At 46.4% G+C, this 17,493-nt stretch overlaps 1 protein-coding gene across 1 annotated transcript in view; it reads left to right on the top strand.

Moving 5' to 3' along the window:
- Window positions 1-1,101: 1,101 nt before the first annotated feature.
- Window positions 1,102-17,493, top strand: part of CACNG4 (calcium voltage-gated channel auxiliary subunit gamma 4) — a 39,774-nt gene continuing 23,382 nt past the window's right edge. Inside the window, exon 1 of the mRNA XM_079323335.1 lies at window positions 1,102-1,401. Within this exon, the coding sequence (XP_079179461.1) occupies window positions 1,179-1,401 (223 nt within the window). The 5' untranslated portion in view covers window positions 1,102-1,178. The remainder of the gene's footprint in view (window positions 1,402-17,493) is intronic.

Genomic DNA, 17,493 nt, shown 5'->3' with positions numbered 1-17,493 from the left:
CCATCCATGCACTGCTCGGCAAGAGCGCTGTATTTCTCGAGGTTTGTAGCTCTTGTCCTCCCACTCCCTAATTCATATACATAAAACTGGTGTGCTGCCACGTTCCCTCCACACAAATGCATTAGCTGATCAGGAAGCCTTCCCATTCATCTGGCTTGTCACTTGCATGAGGTGGAGGCAGGACTGACTTGTCAGCTGGCGGTGATGGGAGTGAGGGGTGGAAGACAGGATAGCACGACAAAAATGGTGTAGATATTTCTCCCCTTGGTTTTCCAAGGGAAAATATTTTCAGGTGCTGGATTGTCTCCACACCCTGCCAAACAGGAGCAAACCAGCAACCCAAATACTTGCCTACAACCTCCTTGCATAATTAATCTCGGAGTGAGGCTGCAGGAGGAAATCATGGCTAGACCCCCTTGATGTCTCTGCTGTAGCTCCCTGGAAATGTGGGCATCTTTTTGGAATTGCAAGGCCTCATCCCCACTGTGTTTGGAACCATCTCCACGGTGATTTTCAGGGCATCCCATGCAGCAGAAGGAAGGTGTGCAAACCTACCCAAGAAAGAGCAGTGAAGGTGCAGAGCTTTGCACCTCTAGACTGGGCAAGACCTCCCTGCTCTCCAGACAGCCTGCAGGGTTGAGAGCCAGCCTGGCTCACATTCACACCTTCACGCCCTGTGAATTCCACAGCACGGCACATTTATTTAGGTTGGAAGAGAACTTAAAGCCCAATCTCGTTCCATTAGACCAGGCATCTCCAAGCCCCGTCCAGCCGGCCTCGGGCACTGCCCGGCATGGAACGCGTCAGATCCCGCTCAGACCGGAGCGATGCTCCGCGGGCGCGCTCCGGGGGCCGGGGCTGGGCTCAGCATCCCGTCGGGGGGGCTCCGTGGCCCCGGTACCGCGGCCGGGGCTGGGCTCAGCATCCCGTCGGGGGTCGGGAGGGCTCCGTGGCCCCGGTACCGCGGCCGGCCGCCCCTCCCTCCCTCCGCCCCCGCCCGGTGCCGGGGCGGTGCGCGGGGGCGCGGCCGGCGGCGGAGCCCGGCCCCGCGGCGGCGGCAGCGGCTCCCCCCGCCCGGCCCCCGCCCCCCGCCCCGTGACTCGGAGCCTCCCGCGGGCGCGGCGGTGCCGGGCGGTGTCGTGCGGCCCCCCGCGCCCGTGCGGGGACTATGAAGCACCATGGTGTGGTGTGACCGTGGCGTCCAGATGCTGCTGACCACGGTGGGCGCCTTCGCCGCCTTCAGCCTCATGGCCATCGCCATCGGCACCGACTACTGGCTCTACTCCAGCGCCCACATCTGCAACGGCACCAACATCACGACGGACGAGGCGCAGGGGCCGCCGCGGCGGGCGCGGGGCGATCTCACGCACTCGGGGCTCTGGAGGATCTGCTGCCTCGAAGGTACCGGGGCCACGCCGGGGATGGGGGGAGAAACTTCCCGGGGGGACGCGGCTGCGCTGGCGGAGCCGGCGGGCAGCTCCCGGGCAGAACCCAGCGGGAGCTGGAGCCGGAGCCGCCGGGCTGAGCCCCGCCGGTGCCGGTGCCGGTGCCGGTGCCGGGGCCGGGGCCGGAGCCGGAGCCGGAGCCGCGCCGCTGCCTCGGACACGGCCGAGGAGGAGGATGGCGTTACCGTGGCAACCGGCATCTCCGACATTGCCATGGGAACCGGCGGCGGGATGCGGAGCGCTGCCCAGGGGAGCGCTGCCCAGGGGGGCGACCTCGCTCCGCGACCATCGCCGGCGCTTCGGGGCTTCGGGGGGCTCCTGCCGGGGTCGCGGCTTTGGGGCGCGCCTGAGCCCTGCAGGCTTCGGGTCGGGGGCCCCTCGCTCTCCCCCGGGACTTTGGCTTTAGGAGCTTCGGAGCTGAAACCCAGTCTCGGGCAGGACAGCGGGAACTCCAGTTCCTCCCAGTCTGCCCTCAGACACACACGGGGAGCACGGGTGGAGGGGGTGTTGCCACCGCTCAGGTGCTTCAGTGCGGGCTCGGGGTTCCTTGATACAGCCCGAGGGTCAGGCTGAAGGATGGGAGCAACAAAAAGCCGGGTGTTTCAGCTGGGAGCTGGGCAGCAGGACCCCGCTCCCCGCAGAGGCCGAACATGTGGCTCCCGCTCTGAAAATGGAGTTGTGGAGAAGGCGCGGCGGTAACTGCGGGGACAAAGAAGCACATGGGTGCTGCGAGATTTAGCGGAGCAGGTCGCAAAGCCCAGATGTGAAACCACATCTGTCAGCCGAGAGCGCGGAGCTCCGGCCGTGGGAAAGCGGCACATCCCCGGCAAAGCGACGTGCGCTGGCAGCGGGGGTTTGGCCAGGGTGGCTCAGAAGCCCCCTCAGCTGCTGGTCCATTCTCTCCGTGGGCGGCCAGCAGAGCCTCCGTGGTGCTGGAGGAGCTGGTGCCTTGTGCCGAGCCGCTTTTCGGGGAGCTGCGGGGCCGGAGCCCCGCTCCCCGCAGGGATGCGCTTGGCGGGCGCTGCTGCGCGCCTCGCTCCATCGGCACGGCTCAGCACACGGCAACTTTGCAAACCCGGCTTTGTGTTTATTCCAACTGACAGACGGCTCAGCCCAGACGAGCCCAGCTCCGGTTCAGACTCGCAGCTGTGTTCAGATGGTTTTTTTTCTTTCTCCCTAGAAAAGGCTGTGGCGTGGTAGAAAACACCTCATTCTCACGTCTGTTCTCATTTTCTCATTTAGCTAATGATTTAAGGCTACAGTGTAAGATGATTTTTCTCTTAAAATACCGGATTTGCTACCTAGTAATAGTAGGCATACATAGAAGAGCTGTAGGGAAAGAAAATAAATATTTTTAGATGCTAAAGAGAGAAAGAATTATTGAAATGTGAAGGTTTATGGGTAATAGCAATGTTTGGCTTTATGACTCTTAAAGGAAATCTAACACTCAGCATGGGCTTTTATGGCACCTGGAAAATGAGGGCTTGCATCTGAGAGCTCCTGAGTTTGCTTGAGAGGTGCTGAGCATCCTCCACTTGAACTGAATCTTGTGATCTTCACTGAGCTTGTTCTAAGTGTCTTCAGCCTTCGTTTTTCATGGAAAATAAGTTTGTTTGCATCTTACTGGAGTTGCTGAGCTGGTTCAGCTAGGCTGGACCTGTCACCTCTGGGAAAAATCCCTGAGCTTCCCAACTTCAGGATTTCTGTGTGGTCTCCCAGTAACACCATTCATAGAATTCAAGTGCAGCTTTGACTGAAACTGAATTTCTGCCTTGATTTCACCAGGGCTTGAGTCAGAACTTTATTTAGGAAACAGCAGCCAGGGGAGCTGTGGGGAAGGGGCAGTGTTGAAGCAGCTGGCAGTGGCACGGCCCAGCTCTGGTCTGGCTGCATCCCTGGTGCCCTGCTGGCACTCACCAGGGGTTTGCTGGGCAGCTGCTCCCAGGAGCTGTGTGCAAGTGAAGCTCAAACCCCCATCACTTCGGGGGATGGAAAGGGACACATCAATCCCCACAGCAAGGGAGCTGTTCTGCTCAAAATTCAAGTGCTCATAATCAAATTATAAAGTTACAATTTTTAAAGTTGTCAAATATGTGCTAAGAATGCCCAATTTGAGAAAGCTGTCATCTGTTCACAGAGCTGAGGAGCAGAGACTACATTCTCTCCTCCTTTTTCAGTATGTTCTGTTTTGTAAGATAAAATCTATAGATACAGTAAATTATTCATGTTTTAAACCACGCCATGGGACTTGGATTCAACATGGAACCATTCCTTTGTTTTATAAAATAATAAAACCATTTCTAGAAGCTGATTTAAGACAACACTCCCTTGACCATTTCAGAGCCTCGCTCGTTTGAAGTGGCTGAGTCTTTTAGAATTCTAAAGGTAATGTTGCAATTCTGAGGAGATACATAGCAGGAAAATAACTTCAGTCATGGATTTTTATATGTGATTAAATGGTCTGGCTTCAAACCTATTTTTAGAAGTATTCTGGTCTTTTGGAGAAATAATTGTTAAAGCCTCCTTAATTTATTTTAAAGGTCTTTATTGCCATTTCACTCATGTCAAAAAGACAAATCTGAGACACAAATGTGCAGAAGCTGAAAATGCCTTAAACAGCCTCTGAAATTGCTTTTGACATACATAAAGCATTTTGCTGAGCAAATTTCAGGTCAATTGAAATTTCCCAGTAAAATGTTTCTCAACTCCCTCATTAAAGCAACGTGTATGCTGGATTTTGAGCGATCACCTGTTCTGTAGTCCCAATTCCAAGATTTCAAACAAAATTGCTGAAACAAGATGTAAAAGGATAACCTTATAAATCAATTATCAGGTGCTCCTCAATGTTTTCCTGTTTTCTCTTTGAAACAATATTTTACAACAAATTGGCATTGTAATTGGAGTGATACAGCTTGGGGATCAAGCATATTCTCTTTGTTTGGAGCTGCAGGGATGAAATCATGTTTCAGTCCTAGTAGCTGATACTACTATGGAGCTTAGTCACTCAAGAAGCAGCACTAATGATACATCAGTCAAACTCTTGCCTGTCTAATCCCAATTTTGTTCTTTTAGCGTGTTTGCCAAAGGTGTTTGTGGAGGTAGGAGGTTCATTGAGTGGATTTTGAATAATTGTGCCGTTTCTGCATGGATTTTTAAAAGTTTTATCCAAGGTAATTGTCTTCAGTCAGAAATTGAAATAGTTCCTGGTGTGGATGTGAAGAACAGAGGTGGCTGAGCCTCTGAAGATGGCCCAGGGCTCCCTGGCAAAGCTGGGGTTTGGTTTTCTGAGCCCAAGACAACCACGATAGCTGCAGCCTTGGCAGCTGATGGTAAAATGTCACCAGAGTAGGGGGTTCCTGACAGAGCCCCCATGCAACCCATCAGCCTGAAACCTTCACCCCAGCCCACAAATTCACAAGAACCAGCCCCATTTTGGGTGGCTGCTGTTCTGTGCCATACCCACACCTGAGCTGTGGTGGCTGTCACAAGCTCTGGGTCCCTGGGTGCTGTGTCCTGTGAATAACCAGTCTGTGGCCAGCCTAACCCGAAAAAGGGAGACTAAACCACTCTGATTTCCCAGCAGCCCTGTTCCTGTGGGAAATGGGCAGCACAGCTTCCTAAGCCTTGCACAGTCTTACTCACCAGGAGGATCTGATTAAAATATTTGCCTGGGAAAAAAACAATGTTAAAAACACCACTTTATCCACTGAAACTGCTTATCTGGGTGAACAATCGTGCTGAAGTTAATAGGACAGCTCACAATAGAGCGCTCTGCAGGCTGTGACATCAAGATAGGAACTCAAGTAATGTACTTGTAATTTAAATTTATTCAAAGAGTATTTTATTAAACACTTCAGCCCATGAATCTCTTTGAACCCATTGTGTCTACTGCTTTTAGTATTCCCTGTTTGCCATTTACTTTTCAAGTGGTGCAATTGGCTATTTTGCTCACGTGGGCCCACGTGTCCTTGCTGGCTGCATGGCTGGAACATTTATAATGGGGAGGAAGGATTGAGTAAATCATTTAGGATTTTGAAAACTTGCACAAACACACATTTGCACAATTATTTGCAAGTCTTCCAGCTTGGATGAATGCTCACAAGCACGGGAACTGCAGCACCCGCATGCGCTGCTTCCATGGATACTCCTGAAAACAAAATAAAAATGCTTATACCAATGTTTGATGCAGGCAAATAAAGGCAGCCTGCTATCCATCAATACTGCAAATTCATGGCTCATCTGAAAAGAATGAATATTCCTTAATATTCTCCAAGCACAGCTATGAAGCTCCAGCACCACCACTGTTTGTAATAAACCGAATACAATGCAGTTTTTATTCCAATGCTGTGGCCAAAGTGTTATTTGGTTAAATCACTCTAAGATCAACATGACCTGCCTAGTAAGTTGTGTCCACAGGCACAGTGAGAAGTGGTTGCTCTTCTCAGTCCATGCAGGCACATGAGCCTGTCTTCATACTGTGAAAGAAAAGTGGTTGCAAATGGAGAATGCACAAATGGATGTCTCTGCTCTGAAAAACTTGTTTTGTGCTGCTGTAGCCTGTTTCTAGGACAATACATACGTATTATTGCACTCCTGAAGAGTGAACTTTCACCCATGAATCTCTCAACACAAACACAAACCCATCAGTGAAGGACTTTGCTGGGATGCAGAGGCTGTTTTCACTCTTTCATTGCATACATGCTGCTCATACCGTCTCCGTTTCCTTTGTAAAACACGCTCTTGAGAAGGTCCATGTGCTTTACTCACTGTTTTTAAAAGCAACTCTTAGCACTCCACTGTCAGCTTTGCAACCCTGGCTGAAGCAGAGCTGTTTTGCTGGCAACTGATGGAGTGATTTTTTTTAACAGACTTTTTAGGTTTGGTTTTTTGAGGTTTTTTTTTTTAGGAGCATTCGATTTGTTAGAGTTCCTGAATTTGGAGCTGCCTTTATGGACACAGAGTTCAATCATTTTGAAATATTGTCCATAGTATAAAATACTTAAAAATATTGAGAAATTCGGAGGACCTGTCAGCAGAAAATGGGTTAAGGTATTGTCTATGCCCACAAAAAAAAACCAAAAAAACTACACATACAAAAAAAAAAGCATGTGTCTTCTCAATGCACCTCTTTGAACATTTGTACAGAGGCTCTCAAATGATCTTATTGATGTCACAAAAAGTCCATTCTTCCCTGCTCTATGAAACAGGGATCTGAAGCTAATTGACTGAATATATGTCACTTCAATGAATTAATTTGCTTTCTTGAACTCGATCTACTCTGTAGCCAGTAGGGAGCTATCAGGCTACACGAAGGTTTTGGTTTTTTCTCCGTGGCTCTCAGCATGTCAGATATCCCAGTGCAGAACTCAGATCCCAAAGACTCTGTGCATTAGCCATGCTCCCCTAAGGCTGCAAACCAATGAAAGCACATTTGTAATCCAGCTGTAAAGCTCCTTCTACTGTGCAGCATGCAATGTGGAGAGCATTAATCTCACCTCGGTTTCAGGATTGTTCTGGGGAGGTTTCAGGAATGTTTTGTGAAGAGTCAAGGAGGCGTTGGGTTGTACAAACAGGATCCTCGTGGCTGTGTTGTGCTGCAGTCACTGTTTTATTCTGTATTTAGTTACGCTGCATGTTCTGAGGACTTGACAGATGGCATTTGTGGTGGGATCTGTCAGAGCCATAGTAACTCATTTTGGGGTTTGTGGGGACCTTTGCAATGATGTAATGCAGTCTCTGGGCTTTGTCCAGCACTGTTACCTTTAACTGACCTTCTGCCATGGGATTTTATTGCTCTTTTTACAGGGCTTGCCCTGCCTTCTGACAGCTCTACTGACCCTCACCAGTGTAAACTGGTAAAACAAGTCAATACAACAATGTATTCTTTTTGCTCCTGTGAAATTTCAACATGGTGATTATTCCTTCATGCACCCAGTCCCATTTTCTGGGTCATACAGTGTCACCTCTGCTCAGGTCGTGCTCTCCCACCTGTAGCTTCAGTCAGTCTTGCCAGGTGCAAAACACCTTGTAAAAAACTCAGGGAGAAGGGGACTGTACCTGATGTCTCCATCCTGTAGTCTTGTGTATTTTTCCAGAACCAGAGCAAAAAAAAGAAGCAAATATTAGGGAGGGAAGCAAGTGCTTTCATCTCATCTCTAATTCCTTTGAGGAGGTAGGAGTGCTTAGATACCGAGTGTAATCTGAAGTCTGTTATTAACACCTATCAGCTCCCAGATATTTAGTTGGTGTCTCTGTGGCTTATGTGTTAAAGAGCAGCAATTTCTGTAGAATTTCTGTATCCCTAAACTGAAAATGGAGAGGAAGGAGGAGGAGGAGGATGATGATGGGCTTGTGACTCTCTGGGGTTGCTTTATCTTCCTGCCCCTGACTAGGAGGGATAACTGTGCTTCCTTTCCACCCACTTCCCTCTCATTCTAATAATAAAATGGAAAGGAAGATGTGGAGAAACTGGGACACGGTGAGAGGGCTGCCCAGCTTGGGGAAGATGCATGAACACAGCTTTAACTGAGTTTGAAGCATTTTGCTTGCAACTTATGTTTTATACATGCAATATTTGGTGTTTAAGCATGTCTTCCTTGAGGGACAGGATTAAGTCTGATTCTCCACCTACGTAAAGTTAACTGCTTTCTAGGAAGGAGATGGAATTATGCCAATATGAAGCCAATATAAGAGAAGGGATCTTAGATTTGTCCCTTCAATTGGACCTTTTCCTGCTGGTCCTATTTTTCTGAGCCAAGACTCATCTCAAGAAATAAATCAAACTATCAAACTGAAAAACTGGTCCTGCTTCCAAACATTACTTGGTGCTTATCTTCATTTTAGATTTCTGTTTACTGGTATTTATTATGTCTCAGACTTATGGTTCAGCATCCAAATTCTTCCCAACAGATGGCAAGGCAGGATGCACAGGAGTCATAAAATAAACAGGATAAATGCACAACTGCCCATATGTCTGAGAGGCTGATACTCATTTATGACTTCAGAACAAAAGGGTGTTTGCAGCAGGCAGCAGCAGTGCTGGGCAGGACTGCATGGTTTTTTCTGCCTTGTTCTGAAGCCTCTCACTTTTTCAGTGTGTTTGATCAGTTAAATTGCAATATATTTTTTCCTCCCTCTTCTACTCCCAGATAGTTCTTAGTTATTTGTCTCCACTCCCAAGGTACATCAGTTCATTTTATCTTCAACATTTTAACAGGAAAGGTGGCTCTTTCCTGGGCTTCAGCTCCTATTTTTTGTTTCAGTGTGGTTGTGACTCTTTCGAGGTGTCACAGCACATTTGAGGCTTTCTCTATATTGAGATTTATCATAATATTAATGACAAGTGGCCTCTCTACTATCTCAAAATAGCAAGGCTCCAGGCAAGCTGCCTGCAGGATGGATAGCCCAGCCTAGACAGGCTTAGCTAGATTTCCCTTCAGATCTGGGGGCATTTTTGCCAGTTGTTGCATGCTGGGAGTCAAATGCAGTGGAAGCGTTGAAGCAGTTCCTGATTTAGCCTGGCAGATAGTCCAGGCCCTCTTCTCCTCCTTCCCATGGCATCCTGTCATCTCAACATCTTTGTTTTCTTCCTCTTTTTTCCTCCCCTGGCTGAAATGTTGTAACTTTCCTTCTGCTAAAGAGATACCTTTGAAATTAGTTCGATGACAGCACATGACTCCTTCTCTAGAAAATGAGTAGACACTGCCCTAGGCAGAAATTTAAGATTTTTAATTTTTCTTCTTAACTCTTGACCATCTCTGTGCCATCCTGCCAATGAAAAACCTGTAATCAATTACTTGTTCAGAGGTATAGTCTAGCTTCTCTTTTTCTCTACCTGCTTCACTCCTTTCCAAGGATTTATCCAGGCTCCTGCCTACTTAACAAATAACCCTGTAAATTCTTCTTCAATAAAATTGAGTCATTTCTTGTCAAATGTAATCCATGAAGGAATGATAGATTATAAACACACAGTCATGGTATGAGGAGATGAGTGAAAGGAGAGCACGTTATGGAATTACAGTATTTCCTGTACCAATTGCCAAGCCCTGATACAAATTAACCTCTTTTATTGTTCTTTTTCAAGCATTCCGCCTTTTAATTGCTGTTTTGGAATTGTGCCACTTAGTTGTGCCCTTTGAATGTTTCTCACTTAGCCAGTCCTGTTAGCTTGATAATGCCAAATGTTTCTGAGACATTCAGGAGCACTGAACATCCCCTGCTCGAGTGGGAGAGGGACCCAGCTCAGGCAGGAATTAGCACCCTTGTTTAGCTGCCAGAGATTTTTTTTTTCCCCCTTTTTTTCAGATTAAGTTAATAACCATTTTTAAGCCACTGCCAATTCTCTACCAGGGTTTCAGATCAGTTGTCTCCCATTTATACTTTTTAAATGATGCAGTTTTGTGTGGAATATGGATGACTGGATATTTTCTGCTGTCCAAATATATAGCATTCAATATCACTGGGGTTGTTATTGTCTTCCTTGCATCCCAGAGGCACAGTTTATCTCTTGGTGCTGGAAGGCATTAAAAAGGAGCCATGGCATGTCACAATTATGACTTGAAATAGGATCTTGCCAGAGGAACATTGCCTAAATGTAATCAAATCTAAACTATAACTTATTGCAAATACCTCTCAGAGCTGTGCACACCTATCTCCCAGCTCACTGGCTATCAGTGACAGCTGATAGCAGGGCACTGCATGATTTTGTTGGAAGAATTGTTGTGCTGTTGGGGTATTTTAGAGTTCAGCCCCCCAGCATTCAACTGCCTGCAAGCAAATGAAATAACAAACTCTCAGTGCTGAAAGACCTTGTGACTATTTAGGCTGAGCTTTCAAAGGTATCCAGATCTGAAAGTTTGTGATACTCCTCCGTGCATGACTCACTAATGGCAGTAGTGGGCTTTAATCATCTTTGTCCAGTGGATATTCTAAATTCAAGTAAACCATAGCAATGCTCTTTTACATAATGCATATATTTTAATGCAAAATTCTCTAGACTTGGTTTCTTTGTGTGTTAGATTGGTTTTAGCCAGATGATGAAACAGCAAGTTGCATTGTGTCACATCACATTTTCATCCACGGGGATTTTGAACAGGGTTGAATCCCTTAAATTCACTGAACAGAGCCCTGTTACTGGAGCCAGTGAAGCCAGTAGCCCAAAATGGATTGTTAAACTCCAGATATGACTCTGCTGAGTGTGGGAAGGTGATTTGCAGGCAAATGTGACCCAGCAAAACTTCAGGAGTTTGATTAACATTGCAGAGGGAGAGTCCCAGACTCTGCTTCCTCCCAGATTTAACATCTCCCATTCACCTGATGTACACCTGACTGAAGGCAGTTTATCCTGTACAGCTGAGCTCAGGAACATTTCAGCTGGGTTTTATTAGGGGAACTGTTGGAAAACATCAGAATCAGACAGAGCTCTCCTAAACACGATAAAATATCAATTAATGAATCTGGGAGCTCAGTAACAGTTTGGAAATGGTATCTTAAAACTGAACTGCTAACCCAAACCAGTTGGGTCCTCACCCTCATCCTTCTGCCAGCCAGCAGGGGCTCATTTGTTGGCCACGGCAGCAATTTGGGGGTCACCAGAGTGCTCTTTGCAGACAGACTGACCCCTTCCAGATGGAGCAGTAGGGCACAGACAGCTCCAGTCCAGAACCCCTCTGCACACACTGAGCCCAAGCCAATGAACGTGGCAAGGGGCTGAGTTTCTTGGACCTGCTTGGATGTTCCCACCTTGTGTTTGGATCAGAGCTGGTCAACATCCCCCCAGCTCTGCCCACTGTGCAAACACATTTTTCTCTGTCAACAAGAGATCTTCAAGACAGTGAGCAGACTTTCCAAAGGGTGAGGCTCCCAACCTCTATCCAAGCTTACACTGCACTGAGAACCAACCAGATTTCATGTTTTTTAAGTTACTTGGGTGTTTCCAAAGATATTTATCCAAGACTATGCCAATATCTGCTCTCTGTGAGATTGAACATGCTGTGGTTTGCTCCAGAGGATGGGAGGGGATTCTCCTTTGCTCTGCTCGTTGTGCTGTGCTCTTGTCCTTGCCTTCAGCACTGACAAACACAGACAGTTCCAAGGGGCTTTGGGATCCTTAAAGATGCAAGACCTGGAATAAACCATGGAGCATTTAGGAGTGATGTTCACAGCACCACTTCCAATTATAGCAGTTCGAACAATTCATTTGCAGCGTCCCGCTACGGTTGTGCTTATTAAAACAGAATCCTCTTTATAGTTTGGTAGCAAATTAAGAGGGGAAAACACAGCTATCCTGTTCCATCCCATGCTTTGAAAGAGGCTTACCTTCATAATTTGCTTTCTAGGGATATTTCCATTGTTTTCTCTTGTGCTCCTGGTCTGGTTTTTTAATGACTTACTCGGTGTCTCTTGGTAGCCATTTCTCAGTGACCTTTTTGCTCATTTCATTTTAATTTCTGTGTATAAATGGCAGCATTCTAGCTGGAGACGTTCTTTGGGCACAGCACAAAAACCCCATAGGGAAGGAAAAAACAGGCCAGAAATTTTCCACCTGAATTTTAAGCATTAACCCAAGGCTTTGGCCACACAAAGGGCTCAGCTCACACGCCAGAGCTGGATCCTGGTCCAGGTCCAGGGCCAGACCTGGGCAGCAGGACCTCACCATCAGCATCTCCAGCATCAGCACTGGATGCAGCTACTGCCACAGGTTATCCCATTTTCTGGCATGACTGCTGTGCCCCAGGAGGGCTGGGCAAGTGCTTGCAGCTGGCCAGAATATGGGTACACAGCTCCTAATGCTGATTTTATAGCATTAATGTGCACCTGTTTTGGTGGCCAACTGGCACCGTGCTCAGCCGAAAATATCTGTGTGAGCTCTGCATTAAAAGAGGCATAAGAATTAGCATGTATCAAACATGTCATTAGACACGTGCCTGGTAGACATAATGCAGGATAATGAATATGATCACAAGAATAAATTAATAACCGAAAATATTTTTTCTACGTGTGCACACTTAAAACAGGGTAGGAACTAAGTGACACTTGTGTCACCAGTTTATAATTAAAATGCAGTGCTTGAATGAAAATGCAAGCTTCAATTAGCCAGCACGACCCTGCTTCCGGCTTTACTTCCCACTGAAAAGCAACGATAACAAGCTCACATTTATTATCAGAGTTTTTCCTGGAGCTGTGCACTGAAACATGCTCACATCTGAGCCCTTTCACTGAAGACATTTTTTCGCTTCAGCAGTTTGGCATGCCATACAAAGGCTCTCTGATTTTTAGTGATGTTCACCTCCTCTTACATAAAAATGTTTTCTGTGCATATTATTTGGTTTTAGTTAAAGTCCAGGTGCACGGGTTACTGAGGAAGCAAAGGGATGGCTCATCACAGAGCACAATGGGTAATTATTGCTGAGCTTCACTGTATTGCACAGACAAATCCTTTCTTGGAGCTCAGCATTGTGACTGTGAGAAAGAAAATACCTAGGATCCAGCCCAAAGTCCTACAAGGGTAAGAATAGATCCTGTGGGAGATGCTTTGCCCATTTCATTTTTAACTCCCTCAAGGGACAGAGCTTCACAGTTTTGTTTAGAGACAGTATTTTGCATTTTAATTTCACCAGTGGGAAGTTAATACGTATATAAATTATGAGGTCTCATGTGTTCCCATTTCATCCCAAGAGGATGTTAGGCTTTTTGTAAAATGGCTAAATAATTCTCTGGGTTCTGCCCCCCATTAAAACCAAGTTTTCTTCCTGATTTATGATCCAAATTTTGCTGTTGCTTTGCCTGAGGATTGAGCTTAATTTCTGCAAGAGAGGGCAGAGTCCTTGGCTGTGCAGGCAGGAAGAAAATCCATTTGGCTCCTGCCCAGCCCCACACTTTGGGTACCTGGCTCAGCACTCCATGTGAGGGCAGAGCCATCCACAGGGGACCCACATCCTTGAGGTGCCTTTTGAGAGGTTCTGACATCTTCCCAATCCCTCCCCAAAACAGGAACCTTTTAGTCTAGGACTCATTCAGCCTTATGCCCATGCAGGAGGTACCTTTTGGGCATTTTTACACATTTTTACCCTTCAAACTGATCCAGGTGCAGAGAAGGCTGCAGGAATCTGGGTCCCAAATAACAAGGATAAAGAATGGGCACCTCAGCCAGTGCTTAGGAGAGCTGGTAAAAAACACACAAACCCCAACAGCCCCAAAATGTCAAGAGTGAGCAGCTGAGCCTCAGAAAGTGTATTTAAGGAATATGTCCTCCTGACAGAGATGGACCAAATGTCCACACAGATATCTTTTGCAATGCCCCCTCCAATATTTTAAGCAATTTCTACAGGCAGAATTCTTGTGATGTAGGAGTGGATGTCAAGCCAGGGTATCTCAGCTCAGAATAGAGATGTGCTCTGGCTTTGGGTCAGGAATTAGAGCCTCCAGGAGCTCTTCAAGTTGTAAAAACTACAAAGCTCCTGGTTTTTCACTGGTGCTGTTCACATGGGACAGAGTGACCTCTCCAGAAAGCCCTTCCAACAGCAGCCACAGTCTCTCTCAATAGTATTTAATAACTACCCATGGAGAAAATTACTCTCTATTTAAAAAGGCCAGAAAAATCATCTTAACTCTGCTGACTTTGGTAGAATTACACCAAAAATGAGTTCTGTCTGATATCCTTTCCCATACTAATGTTCAGTAGCTGGCCATAAAAAGCCTTTCCAAGGCAGATTAAACAAGTCCAAATGGTGAAATATTCTTTTAATTTTCTTTCACACACGTTATTTTAGGTGTAGCTTGGAACTCTGCCCTTATGAGAAGCATCCCTTTAAATATTTATACAGCATCAATATGTAGCCACCTTCATACGTTTTTAATGATATGTTCCTTTCTAAATTAACCATTAGATAACCCTGTCCCATGGTGTTCTGTGTTTTGCACTGCATTTACTCTACCCGTGGATTTTTACTTTTTTATTTCTCCGTGGAACAATGAAGATGTCAAGGCAAGCCCCAGGGGCAGAGTGGAAATGGGATTCTTGGAGCACCAGTGCTGTTGCCATGTGGACACACACTCAATAGCAGCTCTGTGCTGCCCTGCAAGCCAAGGGATGCAGCCCCAGCTCAGTGCCAGTGCAATGGCAGCTCCTCCCTCCTGGAAATGCAATTCCCAGCATCCCAGGGGGGAAAAATACTCAAGAAACCCAAGCAAGGGAAGAGACATCTTCATTTCAAGATTCTCCTTGAGAAGCAATATGTTTTTCTCTCTTTTTTTATTTCTTAATACTGTTATTAGGATGTTACAATGTGCCAAGGTGAACATGACCAAAGCCATCAACAAGTCAAAGATGTTTTCTCATGATCTCTCTGCTCACCCTGATTCAGCCTGAAAACCTACAGATGAGTAAAAGTGTTGGTACAAGCCATGGGTTTTTATAACTCTGGGATTTTTGAGTCCTGCTTAATTGCACCACATTACCATAGCAAAGCAGTTTCTGCAGAAGTTGCTCATGGCTTGTTTCCCCTCCCTCCCAAGGGGACCACAGGGGATGGCTGCAGAACCAAATTCTTAACAAAACAGCAGACAGACAGACAGACAGACAGAAAGGCAGTACACCTCTCCCAGTTTTGGAATGAAGATTATTCCCCTGACCAAAAAAAGGGACATCAGAGTTTATCCTGTGCCCTATTATATTGAAAAATATTCCTGCACACTGCTTAGCTGGAATCCAGCCTCTCCTCCTCTGAAAGGGCCTTACCCTGCACTTGTTTTGCAAGTCAGAGCTTCAGTTAAGTCAGCAGAGATTTTGTCTGAGGATAATGGGCTGAAGGAAATAGTGAAATGCAATTTCCCTGAGTTGCAGGGAATTGAAGGCAGGGATTGAGTCACCAGCAGTGTCCTTCCCTGGAACAGGAATGGGTCCCAGGCAGGATGTCACTGTCTCCTGCACTGCACACCAGGCACTTTGCAAAAGGCACTGGGGTATTTTCTGTCCTCCCTCCAGTGAAGCAAATCTGGTAGAGTTTGGCTGCAGCAGTGACTTGGTTTCTGGGATTTTAAATGTGCTGGTAAAGGGACATTGTTTGCTCCAAACAAAAGCTGCCTGGGCTTGGCATTCCTGACAGGTGCCTGAGGAAAAGGAGCCAGGCAGCAGCTGAAACCCAGAACCTGCTCCCTTCCACCACGGGAAAGGCAAGCTATGGCCAAGTTTTTTGTTTTTTGGTTTTTGTTTTTTGTTTTTTGTTTTTTGTTTTTTGTGGTTTTTTTTTTTAATGTTTGCTGCAAATAAATTGAAATTCTCTCTGTTTTGGAGGCAAGTAGTCAATGCATCTGAAGTGCATACTTGACATATGCTTCTTTTCACATGCTGTCCTCCATTCATTTCATGCAGCAGATGCTCAGTTTACCACGTTAAATGTATTCTTATTTACTAGAAATTATTTTAGAAAATAGCTGTTTGGAACTAAACACTCCCAGCCCTTCTTTTGGGTGCAGGGAGCTCCTTTTTGCAGCTGTCCTGGGTGGCTGCATGCAGATGTTGACAGGTTAATTTGCATTTGAAGAGCTGGATGCAATGAGCTAAGCAAGGATTTTTCTTCCCTGCCTCTGAAGGCAGTTATTTCACACTCCTTGCCAAATTTAGCCCTGATGCTACTCTTCTTAATTAACTACAGCAACATCCAAGTCGAGTTTGGCCCATTGTTAGCTGGCCATTTATTACAGGGTTGAATTGAACCCCTTGGCTGTGTAGAAGAAAGGCTTTTATACTGAAAATTGATTGGACAAAAGTGAAACACAAGGACAGCCCTAATTCACAGCAAGGTGGTAGATACAAGCTGGTTTATCTGATTTCCTCTATCCTGTCGCCAGAAACTGCAAGTCCAACCTGGTTTTCCTGCCTGCTGCACACTGCTGAGGTCAGAAATGGTTTAGTTAAAAGGAATCCTGATGCTAAGAAGAATGTGCAGCTCACACTGCTCAGTCTTCCTTCCCAGAGAGTATTCTTTTTCTTCTTGTTGTGGGTTTCTTTTTTCCCTTTAAAATAAGTTTATATGAAGACTGTGAGCACAAAGACCCAGATTTAGACTTCAGTCCCTTCCACTGCTAAAGGAAAAGGCAGAAGTCCTGATCCACAGCCCCGCTGTCAGCCTCTAGGAGCTGTTGCTGCAGGTCTTTCATGTGCCTGATCCATCCACATCAGCTCAAAGCAGAGACCAAAACTTCCATGCTGCAGCAGGGAGAAGAGCTGGCATTCAAAGAGTTGGAGCCCTTTCACCACCAAAGCCCCCTTTGCTTCCTCTTTGGTTTCTTTTCTTCCCTTCAGATGTTACAAAACTGTCAAGGAAAGCTGCATCCTGTGGGTATTAGAGCACTGAGCTAACTACAGAGACATGGGAAGACGTAATTAATGTTTCTCTGGTGGTTTTTTTTCACCTTCTTTTCACCACATTTCTATGCTTCCCTGCCACGATCTGCCTGTGAGCAGATGCTGGTCTCACTTCTCCCCCCCCATAATCTGGATTTCAGCTCAGTTTTCTGTGCATCCCCCTGGCTGAGGCTGCCACGGGGGCAAAGTGACCCATCTGAGGGACAGAGTTACCCTTCTGAATTTACCAGTTTGGGTGTTTATTTGCAGGCATTAAATGAACACTCGTAACACGTTGGATTCAGCCTGCATTCCTGGCAGAATTCTTCCTGGTCACAGACAAATGCAAACTAATTCATCACCCCAACTGTGCATGAGGGAGGTGCTGGCACAGTGCTCTGTCTCAAAGGAAAGTGTTTGCTCCAGTCCATCATTTGCATCACACACGAAGCTTTTCTTGGAGATATCTTTGGGTTTCCTACGTAAGAACTTCAGGGGAGGGGGTGGGAATGGAGAATGTTGCTGTTAGACAGGCATGATTCAGGTACCCATGGAGACATGAGATCACTCTGCATTGTCACCAGCACAAGGAGATTACCTTATACAAGAATAACTAAGAATAGAATTTTTGACCTTCAATATTTCCTTATCTGTAAACATTAGATCTGCAGAGCAGTGCAGCCCTGCTTGTCAACAAGAAGA

The sequence above is a fragment of the Erithacus rubecula genome (genome assembly GCF_903797595.1).
Source record: "Erithacus rubecula genome assembly, chromosome: 20".
Taxonomy (NCBI): Eukaryota; Metazoa; Chordata; class Aves; order Passeriformes; family Muscicapidae; genus Erithacus; species Erithacus rubecula.
This window is presented reverse-complemented; position numbering and strand designations above follow the sequence as displayed.